The following is a 13,106-nucleotide window of genomic DNA, read 5'->3' on the forward strand; positions in this document are numbered from 1 at the left end:
GTTCTGGGTAAATTACAGGATGGAATTCTGTAGGCTGTATGTGACACTCGCTACCTGGCTACTGCTGGGTTCCTATCTGATTTCTTTTTTTTGGGGGAGGGTTATGTTGTAAAAATACCTGGAGGTGGGGGGGCAGGCATTTCTCGGGAGGGGGTGCAGACTACAACAGTATGCTGTACAGATTGAGGAACTCTCTGACAGAAACTCAGGGAGGGATGAGGGGTTAGGCACCCCCCCCCCCCCAATGTAGAAGGTGCTGGAAAAATCCCTGGTTTTGTATGTGGTACTCCAACACAAGACCAACTATATCCTTCTTTCTATTCACAGCCAAACTGGTATTCTCGGCATGCAAAGGCAATGTACCAATCACGCTGGATGTCCCATTCAGAGTTATCTCGCATGTGGACAAAGGCTGCATTTTTGGACGAGACCGTCACAATGTTCACGGCCACGCATATGTAAGTATATTATGCCTGTACTCTGGAAGTGCTCTATGTTTTCCTCAAGATGTTGCGCTTCACCACATTCCCCATCACTCCATGTCTGGATACATGCCCCTGTAATCGAAGCCTCTCTACAATGAAATCTAGGAGCAATGTGAAAATCTGCACAGTATGTGGACACCAGCATAATGGAACACTCATGAGAGCTACACTTTGGGGTCCAGATTGTCAGCAAAAATCAAACTTATATGCCAGTGAGGTTTAGTTAAACAATTTTTGACTTGAAAAATCTCTTTTGGGAGTCCCAAAGAGATCGGACTTCGATCGTTATTGTGAAGGGGCTCGTTATTTTATTCCCCACATTCCCACCAGCAAATGGGGTAGAGTATCGCCCGTGGCGATGAACCTCCCCACTCTCCAAAGCCAAAAATAAAGTTGTTGTTGGGAGTTACATAACTGAGAGTGCGACCAGGACCTGTCCAGGATGCATTGCGTTCGCTCAGCACGCTTTCGTCTACGGAGCAATACATTCATGGAGGTAGGAAACACAAGGAGCGGCTCTTCGCTCTAGACTAGCCAGAGCTGGTCCGCGTAGCCACCCTCTAGCGGTCGCTCGAGTCAAAATCGCCATTGCTTCCTGTCCACCACGTGATCCCCTCTAAAGTTTCGGTTTTGCAAGGCTTTGTTTCTTGCGCTGTTCTCCGCATGGTTTATCTTTTTGAAAGTAATTTATTGTGAAAATGTGAGCACCATCGTAGAAACAACGTATGGTAATATGTTTCTGTCCCGGCTGCGGCTCTCGTTGAACTGAAAGCAGCTCCGTCACGGGAACGCGTTTTGTTCGTAAGTACACGGTAAGTTGTTTTAGTCGCCTGTGTGTGTTCGAGTCATCTTGAATTGTTCATTTGGGACCTCAAACTGTGCCGCAGATTCATTTCATATCTTCTGTTGTTGTACAAATCTGATTAATGGTATTTTGAGTACGGCATTCTTTACCACTTAATCAAAGAACGTACATACGTTGGAAGTAACCGTTGCCACACGTGATGTTTCCGGTTCCGCGTACTCCTTTGCGTTCTGCACACTGTGACTGGTGGTCTAATAGAACAGTAAACATTCGAACACTAAGAAATAAAGTGCAAGGACGCGTTCAACGTAACACTGCCATCTGCACTGTGACACAACTACAGCTCGCGTCGTCTGCTCTGCTGGCGCCATGCTGTCTGGACGGTCACGTGAGCGGTCACGTGGTAGACAGGAGCATCCCAGAATGCAATGCGATGCCAGCTACGCTCGTCCCGATAGAAAACTGTCGGAGGGGCCGCTCCTTGTGTTTCCTTCCTCCGTGAATACATTGGACGCCACCCCTGTGTACTTTTTATTCCGCCATCTTGAAAATTCCCCTGGTTGCCAGCACGCACAACAATCGGGGCAGATAATATGTACCTGGATAATACAGTGACATAATAGTACAGGTCATATATGACATTCCCCCTCCATCTTATATGGAGAAACGCTTTCTGGCAAAATACAGGTGAAAACACAAATGGATAACGCGAGATAACAAAAGGTTCAAAAATCACAGCTCTCCCGCTTGCAGCTCTTGCAGTTGAGCCTGTCTGGTGGCATACCTCTTGAACTTCTGATGGGGTACCGGTTGGGAGAAGCACAGTCCGGTATGGAAACACCGTCGGGGTGTTGATCGTCGTAAGCAGTTCGTCGTCTTCGTCGCTATTTTCTACGTTAGGTGTGTGCTTGTACTCCGCTCCAAGTTTTTTGAAGAAGCTTGCTTTGCGTGTGATGACATGGTTGCTTCTTTTTGCTGAAACTTGGTTGCCTTTGACTTCTACTACAATATAAGCCACCGTGTCAAATGTCGACGTCAGCTTACTAATCTTCTTTTGTTTAACCAAAACAGTATCTCCTTTCTGAAGAGTGTGTTCCTTCGTGTGTCGTTTTTCGTCTGCTCGTGCTTCCGATATTTCTTTTGCCCTCGTATCGTTCGAGAGGGTAGTGTCGTGTGTGTCCGTTGTCGCATGGTGTACCCAACTCGGCAAGGTGGTCAACATTTTCCTTCCAAGAGAAGCTCATATGGCGAAAGCTTTGTAGTGGTGTGCGCAGTAGCACGATAGCAGAGCAGAAAATCATGTATTTTCTTCATCCGGTTCTGCTCTTCCATATGGCACGCTTTAATCACCTTCGTGAGTGTTTAGATGAAGCGTTCTGCCTCTCCATTCGCTTCAGGTCACAACGGAGTAACTCTGTGACGTCGGAAACCTAGTTCCTGTGCGAAGAGTTTAAACTCTGAGGAGTTGAACCGAGGTCCGTTGTCAGTTCTTATTTGCTTCGGGATGCCAAATTGTGACAGAGTTCTTCTTAGCACTGCTATGGTTGATGACGCTGCGGTTGATGGAACGACTTCCACCACCGTGAAGCGGGAATATTCATCCACAAGTACAGGCAAAGCAGATTTCCGCAAAGATCATTTCCATTCGGAAATGGGCCTGCACAGTCCATGGCAAGGTTTTCCCATGGTCCGTCAGGCAGTGGAGTTGGCTTTAGAGGATCGCGGTTTGGTGCATGTGTGGTAGCTTGGCATGGAATGAAATTTCGCACTGCCTTTTCCATAAGGGTACCCATTTTGGGAAACTAAACGGAATCGCGGAGCTGTTGTTTAGTTTTCACCATGCCCATGTGTACTTTGTAGGCAAGGAGACCTGAAGGGAGCAGTAACCTTGTGCCTCGCAGTATTAGACCTTGCGTGGCGATCAGATGTCCCGACACCTGTAGGGCAAATCAACCCCAGATTTCGAACGAACCAGCAAGGTACCTGACGAGTACGTCCTATTCCTGTCAAGAATCGCAGTACCTCGTGCAATAAACACCGAGGAAGTCATTAGGACAACATTGGCCGATGTCGCGTGTCAAGAGCTCACACAAGCAGTTCAAGCATGCCCCTCTATGAGGCATGATCTGTGGAATAAGCCGCACGTCAAACCCTACAAGCCTCTAAAGACTGAACTGTCTGTGACGCAACAAGGCCTCATAGTGCGAGGCACAAGGTTGCTGCTCCCTTCAGGTCTTCAGGAACGTGCAGTTCAGCTTGCCCACAAAGGAAACATGGGCATTGTAAAGACTAAACAACTACTCCGCGAGTCCGTTTGGTTTCCCAAAATGGATACCCATGTAGAAAAGACAGTGCGCAATAGTATTCGCGATCCTCTAAAGCAAACTCCAGTATCGCCTGTGGCGATGAACCTCCCCACTCTCCAAAGCCAAAAATAAAGTTGTTGTCTCTCTCCACTGCCTGACGGGTAATGGGAAAACCTTGCCATGGACTTTGCAGGCCTATTTCCGAATGGAAAGTATCTTGTGGTACTTCTGGATGAATATTCCCGCTTCCCGGTGGTGGTAGTCGTTCCATCAACAACAGCGTCATCAACCATAGCTGTGCTAAGAAGAACTCTGTCACGATTCGGCATCCCGAAGCAAATAAAAACTGACAACGGACCTCTCCTTTCAACTCCGCTGAGTTTAAAGTCTTCGCACATGAACTCTGTTTGTACTGAAGCGAATGGAGAGGCAGAACGCTTCATTCAAACACTCATGAAGGCGATTAAAGAGTGCCATGTGGAAGAGCAGAACTGGATGCAGAAAATACATGACTTTCTGCTTTGCTACCGCGCTACTGCACACACCGCTACAAAGCTTTCGCCATATGAGCTTCTCTTTGGAAGGAAAATGTTGACCACATTGCCGAGTTCGGTACACCATGAGACCACGGACACACGAGACACTACCCTCTCAAACGATACAAGAGCAAAAGAAATATCGAAAGCACGAGCAGACGGAAAACGTCATACGAAAGAACACACTCTTCAGAAAGGAGATACTGTTTTGGTCAAACAGAAGAAAATTAGTAAGTTGACGTCGACATTTGACCCGGTGCCTTATATTGTCGTAGAAGTCATAGGCAACCAAATTTCAGCAAAGTGACTGTCCGACGACAATATCATCATACGCAACGCAAGCTTCTTCAAAAACTTCGACCGGAGTACAAGCACACACCTAGCGTAGAAAATAGCGACGAAGACGACGAACTGCTTGATGACACCAGACGCGACTACCCACAAAACCAAACCAGTAACGCACTAGATGATGATCAACACCACGACAGTGTTTCCGCACAGGACTTTTGGTTCTCCCAACCGGTACCCCATCAGAAGTTCAAGAGGTGTGCCACCAGACAGGCTCAACTATATACCTAGAGCTGCAAGAGGGATAGCTGTGACTTTTGAACTTTTTGTTATCTCGCGTTATTCATTTGTGTTTTCACCTATATTTTTTTTTCAGCAAATGTTTCTACATATAAGGTGGATGGGGAATGTCATATATTACCCATGTCACTGTATTGGAATGTCATATATTACCTGTACTATTATGTCTGTATTATCCACGTACATACAATCTGCCCCGATTGTTGGGCTGGCAACCAGGGGAATTGTCAAGATGGCGGAAATTCTGTAGGCTGCTTTATTCACTATAACTTTGATTACATAGGTTAATAGGATACAGATCGGCTAACACATATCCGCCCGCTACGGCGGCGCAAGAAGGGATATGTGGTGGAAGATACCGTCCTTGTCACAGCAACACCTGGTGAGTCATTGCTTTGTTTTCGGTTGGCTGAAGCGCTTGGGCTCATATGTATTGCTAAAAACGTGGCGACAAACAATGAAAACATTGTAAGCAAGTATCCCAAACTGTTCACTGGCCTTGGAGAGTTAAAGGGATTTGAAGTTCAGCTTCACATCGACTCTACGGTACCACCAGTCGCACAGGGAGCGCGTCCTCTTCCATTTCACATTCGTGAAGCAGTAGAAAGGGAGATCGGCAGGCTGATACAGGTAGATGTTATTGAAAAAGCCACGGGTCCAAGAACGTGGGTGTCCCCCATCGTCGTGGTTCCGAAGCCACACGCTCCTGACCAAGTGCGTCAGTGCGTCGACATGCGCTGCGTTAACCAAGCTATTATACGAGAACGCCACACATCACCTACGCTAGAAGACCTCGTTACCTGCCTAAACGGTGCAATGATGTTCTCTAAACTGGACCTAAACGACGGCTACCATCACCCAGATAAGGTTAAATGGGTAAGGCAATTTCCGAAGCCCACGGACAAAACCACGATCAGGCAATTTCTCGGACTGTTGACTTATTATCGAGGACACATTGAACGATTTGCGGAAATCGCTCGCCCGCTTACGCAGTTGACCACGAAGAAGCCCTTCTTTATGGGAGAAGAAGCAGAAGAGGCGTTTAACACGTTAAAGCAAAGATTGCTGGAAACTCCAGTGCTAGGTTTCCCTGATTTTTCAAAGCCCTTTATATTGACGACCGATGCTTCCAAGTATGCGGCCGGGGCTATTCTGTTTCAGGTTTTTTGATGGCGAGGAGCATCCCGTTGCATATGCCAGTCGACAGCTAAACGGGGCCGAACAAAATTACGGCGCTACGGAGCTACGTCACTTCCGCTGCTACCTGTACGGGCTCCACTTCACAATCGTCACCGAGTGCGGCAGCCGCTGATGTGGCTAAAGAACGTACGAGACCCCAGCTCGCGGCTGGCGCGTTGGAACCTATTACAGGAATTCGAGTTCGAGATCGTTCATAAAAACAGAACGCCGACGCATAAAGCGGATTATTACCGGTAGTTTCGTTCCCTCAGCAGAGGAGGCGCTGCTAAAGGAGGAACGAAGACGCGATGACGCTTTGACCACTATAATTGAACAATGCGAAAAGTCGGCCAACGGGATATCCGGTAACTTTCACCTTGACCAAGGAGGCATCTTGCGCAGGGCGGACCGCAAGGGCGGAACACGTGGTCGCTTTGTCGCGCCGAGGTCCATGATAGGAGAAATTTTATGTTCCTACCACGATGCTCCATGCGCAGGCACCCAGGAGTAAAGGAAATGATAAGGGAAGTGAGTAGAGATACTTCTGGGCGGGCATGAGGGGTGACATCAACCGTTATGTCCGAGCATGTGAATCATGCGGCTGTAGAAAGGACAACAGCGCACATAAGCACGTATGCACGAGCACGTATGCTTTCAGGAGCTGCGTTACCCGTTTGAAAGTGCCGCGATGGATATTGTGGGTCCGCTGCCAGTAACTACTAATACATTTTCGTCTTCGTGGACCAGGCTTATTTACCTTATTTTACACCACGGTAACCTGACCCCTCAAATAATCCTTGACCATTACAATCCCGACGAACAAAGAGGCAGCAACTGTTGGTAACAGCGATGCGAATAATATGACGAAATAGCCCCCTCAATGGAGTAAATTCGTGCAGCGGTAGGCCGTCACGACGATGTCGAATGAAACGCGATTTCTACTGCAACCACCAGGCAATCATTCTCTCTCTCTCCGTGTGGTATAGCGCAGACCTGTAAAAATTACTTTTCGAAAGTAATTGAATTGCGATTACAATTACTTGTTCACAAAAGTAATTAAATTACAGTTACAATTACTAATTTTCTATTGTATTTCAATTATAATTACAATTACTAAAAAGTAATTGCATTACACTGAATTACATTCACAAAGCTGACCGCAACGTGCAAGATTTGATGTACACATTTATTGCACATGTTCTGAAAGATGGTGGTAGTTGTGCTTGTGGTAGAAAAACAGGTTAGAGAAGTCTTACACAAGGACAAGTCTCTTGCCATGTTAAAGAAATACCGAACATCACAGTCAAAAGGCTTTCTTCCTTCAGGTATGTGAACAAAGTGCTCATCATGAGTGCAGCTTATAACGTCCATTGGCTTTCAAAAGTAAGGTATTCTCAAAGTTCTTGTCTGTAAGGCTGCCACGTCTCCTTGTCATAACAAGACCAGCAACCGAAAACAGACGCTCCACTGGTGCACTGTTGTGCAGCCGAACATTGTACTTCATGAACACCTCGAGCACACAAGGAAGATATTTCAAGCACTCTAACGACTATGAAGTGCGGGTCAATACCCACAATTCGTACTCCTTTTCCCATGGTGCAAGATTTTTGCTCCTTCCACATTCGAATGTAAAAAATCTGTACCGAAAAATGTACCGATCTGAATCGAGTCTTTGGGTAATCACTGTGAAAAAGAAAAAGAAAAAAAGAAACGGTGTGGAACTGACCCAACCTTAAACATTGGGACTTCCCAGATAGCGTTCAAAGTAATTCCGAAAGTAATTCAAAATGCGTTACGCGTTACTTGTAAAAGTAATTCAATTACAGTTACAATTACATAAAACCTAATGTAATTCTGGAAGTAATGAATTACTAAGAAAGTAATTAATTACAGCAATTCAATTACTTGTAATTAATTTCTTTACAGGTCTGGGTATAGGGCTTTCGGAGAACGCGACACGTGCCGAGGATACGCGTCAGCGGTTGCGCCGCTTGGAGCATTACTTCGGCCGGGACCTGTTGCCGTTCTGGAGAAAACATCGTTTATCTAAATCGGATAGTGGCTATTGCGAGCAGAATAGAGTGCTCCCAATCGCGTTTTTAGGCGGACGATTCGCGATTGTGTTTCCACAGTGTTGACGAAGTGCGTCATATAGCGCACATCCACTTCGAGATGCAGCTGCCGGGTTTGTTCACCGTGCCGGACTGGGTAATTTTGGGTGTTACCGCAGCTGTACTGCTGTACCTGTAAGTAGGAATAGCTATGATATTTTTTCTTGTCAGTGCTTGCAGCGATGTATCACCGCGACTAAGTGCTTTTGAACTCGTTTCGTACAGTCTATTTCCACCTTCCGTCCACGGCAGTACTCATACTTGGTATTGTAATACAACACTACTCGGTACAAATACACTAAAAATTACTTGCCATGTATATTGTCATCCGGGAAATTAGAAAGGAACAGAAGGAGGTAAGAAAAACATGGAGTCGGAACCTTTATGTACAAGGGCCACTTTGTTTTAATTTTTAGCAGTCGCAAATTACACGGTTAAAAGTAACGATTCCGAAACTATCCAGCGTCAATAAAGTCAGCTTGTGGTTTCTCTAAATTTTCCATTTCTTTTTGGGAGTTGAAACTCTAAGCGAGGGCGACAGTACAGTGTTGTAAATCAGAGATAATTTCTGTGGTCCTGAACATTGTTCAAATCGTTTGTGACGGATAACGTATTTTCTCGAAGCGTTTTTCATATTTTCGGTACCAGATTTGGAAAGGCAGCTTATTTGTTCCTTTTGACGAGTCAGGCGGAGTATTTCAATATGGAATTCTACACACACCGTCCGGTCACGCAACGACTACACCGCTCCCGTTCTTTTTGTTTATTTTTACTTTATGGTATTTCATGATAGTTGCGATCACTTCTGTTCTGTGCTGCTCTCCATAATATTGTCTAAGGTCAACGCGGCCCGCGACTAGATTTGAGTTTGACGCCCCTGCCCCTGCTACCGCAAGGAGAGCCGTAGAATAACAAAAAAAAAAAAAAACTGTCTGCGGATAATGCTTAGCTCAAAAAGCATATTACACGACAACGGTAAATGTACAACAACACCACGTGCTTATCTCTCCACAGTAGCCTTGGGGGATCCATTAGTTTGACATTGACCGTATGTGTGAGGAGGGAGGATGCAGCTGCTCGGATTCTTCGCTCTGCCGGAATGGGTGATTTTCTTCGCAACAACCGTTGTCCTCCTGTACACGTGAGATCACATATCCGATGTTAGAATGCATTTAGTCGCGTCGTAATTGCATTCTACCACACCTGTCGGCTGATTTTGATTCAGGTGAAAATTTATGCAATATGTGCCGTAATTTCGAGTTAGATACTTTTAAGTCAGCTACTGCGACAAAAACATTGTATGTGTATGTATCATAAAAGGTGGTTTCCGTTTGTCATTGTTGCGGTGAATCACCTCATGGTCACTCATGTAGTAGTAGTAGTAGTAGTTGTTGTTGCTCAGTATATTAGGGTGGGCCCCTCCAGCAGTACAGGAAGGGTGGGCCCCTCCCCCTGTAACTACCTGTAACCAGCACAGGGGCGAACACTTAGGTGCATGCAAAATAGCGTGTGGTGGGTGTAGCATTTTAATGACGTGTAAGCAGGTGAGAGAACAATTGTAGGGTAAACAACGCTCTGGAAACATGTATAAGTGTAACATCTGCAAGGTGACTGTCGCGAATGACACTTCAAAGGCGCAGTCCATTCAATTCAAATCATTTTTTTTAATGTTCCTTGCGGATGGGAGATGGTAAAATACCAGAAGGCTTGACAAAGACTCTGCTCCCAAGAATAGGGTAAGGTGGGGCTTCTTGAAGACGGGGGCAAGTTGAGGACAGTTCAGGTTTTTCGCGTGGCATTTTCTTAGCAATATTTTTTCTCGTCTGTGACACCAGGGTGAGCACAGTCGTTGTCTGGGCTTTAAAGTAACGTGTTGACGTTCTGCACGTGGCTTTTTAGAAAGGCGTGAGACGCTGTTTTGCAGATGTGGTAGAGGTAAGAGGGGCCCTTTTTTGTCCCATCTGTAACTTTGGCGAGCATTGACTTCCAATTTGCTTATTTCTGCTCCTCGGATAATAAAATATGACCTCACCGTTATGATGCTGTGTCACTGCCCTGTGTTTCCATGTGCACTACTCGTGGCTGACCGTTTCGGCTAGTCCAAACAAAAGACAAAATTTAAACCCGGCATTAATTGTTTGATGTCCTCAACTTACCCATAGGGTGGGGTAAGTTGATGGAAATATGTAGCCTGTCATTTTTGGCTCGTACGAAATAAATATCTGGTTTAGCAGCACAGTAATTTGGGGATCATTTCTCACAGGTTTGGGGATTCAGTTAACGAATTATGGTACAATTTAGGCGATTATTCTGACTGCTATTAACAAAATAATTCAACTGTCTTCAACATAGGCTCAGTTGTCTCGCGACGTAAAACACCAAATTATTATCTTCAACATAGACCACCTTACCCTACATCGTACAGCAACGTTACAGATAATTATACACAAGAACATTAGAAATTCACTTACTCCATGGATATAAAGAAATGGTACAATTCCTGTTTAGAAAACACGAGATGGTCTACTGCAGCACCTATAAACTGATTAAACAAAGACACCGACATGCGTACTGTAGTGACTGTTTTCTGTATAGTTCTACATATCGGTATCTACATGCCCCAGTGCTGCCTGGCTGACCTTTCCCCTTGTATTTTTCATTTTCCTTTTATTATTTTTCTGGCAATAAATTGCCCGCCCCCATTTGTTCGTTTTCGGTTGTGGCCGATTGTATACGACATGCTCGAGATGCCTTTGACGTACACGGGCTCAAGAATTCCTCGTTCTCCTCACTCCTCTCCTCCCAATGGCGCTGGTGCTAGTCAAGTGCTTCGTGAGGTGATCTCAACAGGCCCGGTTCGGAAGTCGAATCTCGGCACCGGCTGTGCCGTCTGGGTGTTTTCCTTTTTCTTCTTCTTTTTTTCACGGCTCCCTGCAGAGTCAGCCCAAGACGCATAATCCCCGTGAACAACATGCCGCTACACCAGCCAGCAGGCAGACTTCTCCGTAATAACTGGCCACCAACCGACCAATCGTCTACTAAGTCGCTCGAGCGTCTGCGGTCAGAGCGGCGCTCCTCATCTGTCACAAACGAGTTTTCAATTGTAGCTGTAAGCTTGTAAAGATGATGGTACCCATCTACGTGGGTCCGGATCGATGGTGACGGAATGTCCCGGAGCCCCGGATGTGCTCTTAACCCGTGGCCTCATTCCAGGACTGGGATAGAACTGGCTAGCTGCTGCCTTGGCACACGAAGGTAGTGGTGCGTTGCCGTCGTCCACGGGCCCTTATATCACGCCCCCCCCCCCCCCCTCATACGTGGACCTGTGCTTGCGGTTAAGATCCGCGTCGATACCATGACGAGGAGAATGAGGCGTTGTAGTGAACGAGACAATTAAACATGGAAGGGGGGGGGGGGTGTCGAGGTAGCTTGCCGTTGTAACATGGAAGGACAGAGACAACACAAGCCTCGCAACGTCCAATTGCACACTTTCGTTTTCGGAAGAAGCTCTTTCGTTAATGGAGAAGGATGCCGCCTGTCATGAGTGTGTTCGTCTGTGTGAATGTGGAATTATGTAAGATTCTAGCGTGGCTCGGTATATGGGAAGAGAGGGTAGCAGGCGTGGCGTAGTTGGTAGCATCCCTGACCGGCAATCAGAGGCCGTGAGTTCGAACCCCACTGCTGGTACCTTTTCAACTGCCAGCATTCATTTCACGAGGAGACTGAGGACGTCACGTGGATAAGGCATGGCACACGGTTTGCGGTTGTGGCAGCGGATGCAGCAGAATGATGGCGTGGACAAGTATGCTCTGATCCAGGCGGGTTTCAATGAAGAGCTGAAGCAGTGTCGGCCCAAGGCGATCGAGTGGGATAACAGTGAGCTCCAAGCATTGTCGCCAGGGATCTTATTATCGTCAAAGTATTCGACCTCCATTGCTTTGTGTCTCGTCTGTCATTGGCCGTTACGTAAAGAATGCGTCGCCGCACTAACTCGTCTGGACAACAGAGCTTTCTCCATACAGAAGGTCTTGGGGACGTGGGACGCCAACCAGAGAGATGCCGCATTCAAGGCTCTCGTAGGCTTCATCTCAAGTTGTTCTCTTGATGCTCAGTACTAATTCATCTGCACGTGACGCCCTGGTTCCTGTGTGGCACGATCCTCTGACGGTCATGTGCCCGTGAACAGTGCGCCGTACAGCCTAGCCTAGTCATCTCTCTCTCTTGTTTTGTTTTGTTTTGTTTTCTTTTCTCGGAGTAGCAGAACTTGTCAGGTGACAAGTTCAACCTCTCCGTATTATTTTTAGTCCGTCCAACTCCAAGAATCCTTGTTGGCACTCCAACATCACTGTTGCCTTAGAATTGTTTGCTTATGACGAAATCGAAAGGGTCTTGATTTGACAAAACAAAGCTAGTTCAGCACATAAACGAGTTTTACTGTTCTATTTCCTTTTCTAATTGATATAATGTCTCTTTCACACAACCAACCGTTACGTGTATGAAGAACGCTATGTTCATTTGTGTGCAGGTATGCTGCGAGACACGGGAACTACTGGAAGAACCAAAATGTCACAGAGGAGCCGTTCGCTCTCATTTTCGGGCCATTTCTTAAGATATTTTACATGGTAGGTTTCGTACTAACGAGTAACTAGCGTCTGCAACACGCCCATGCAGATAATGTTACCGTGAGAGACATTGATTGTGTGATGCACGTTGATGGTATTACTCTCGAATCTTCTTTGCAGACGTTTTTTGCAATTGACCAAGAAAGATATCAGAAATATGGAAAAGTGTTCGGGTAAGTGATATGGAAGTGACCTGAGCACTTTATACGCGCAAATACACTAGATTTATGTTAGCCACAAATCTTCGATACACCTCCACAGAGTCTACGAAAGTGGAAAGCCAATACTGTTCGTCGCCGAGCCCGAGATCATTAAGAAGGTTCTGGTGAAGGATTTTGCCTTGCTTCCAAATAGAAGGGTAGGTATAATGTTACACCCACATATAAAATGTATATGTTTAGCAAAATAACATGCAAGAGCGCCGGTGTAATTAACATGTAGGTGGCGTTTCGCTTCCCTGAGCATGAGAAGGCA

The 13,106-nt window shown here is 46.2% G+C and overlaps 1 protein-coding gene across 2 annotated transcripts in view; it reads left to right on the forward strand.

Annotated features, from left to right (window-relative positions):
• The first annotated feature begins 338 nt into the window (after window positions 1–338).
• LOC135386037 (cytochrome P450 3A21-like) overlaps window positions 339–13,106 on the forward strand; it is a 40,330-nt gene continuing 27,562 nt past the window's right edge. Inside the window, exons 1-5 of one of the 2 annotated variants that reach the window (XM_064615753.1) lie at window positions 339–458; window positions 5,004–5,102; window positions 12,536–12,632; window positions 12,753–12,805; window positions 12,894–12,990. In XM_064615753.1, the coding sequence (XP_064471823.1) occupies window positions 358–458; window positions 5,004–5,102; window positions 12,536–12,632; window positions 12,753–12,805; window positions 12,894–12,990 (447 nt within the window). In that variant the 5' untranslated portion in view covers window positions 339–357. Of the gene's footprint in view, window positions 459–5,003; window positions 5,103–8,007; window positions 8,146–12,535; window positions 12,633–12,752; window positions 12,806–12,893; window positions 12,991–13,106 lie in introns of those variants that run through there. The other variant, XM_064615754.1, reaches the window with a different exon arrangement.

Source organism: Ornithodoros turicata, chromosome 2, assembly GCF_037126465.1.
Source record: "Ornithodoros turicata isolate Travis chromosome 2, ASM3712646v1, whole genome shotgun sequence".
Lineage (NCBI taxonomy): Eukaryota > Metazoa > Arthropoda > Arachnida > Ixodida > Argasidae > Ornithodoros > Ornithodoros turicata.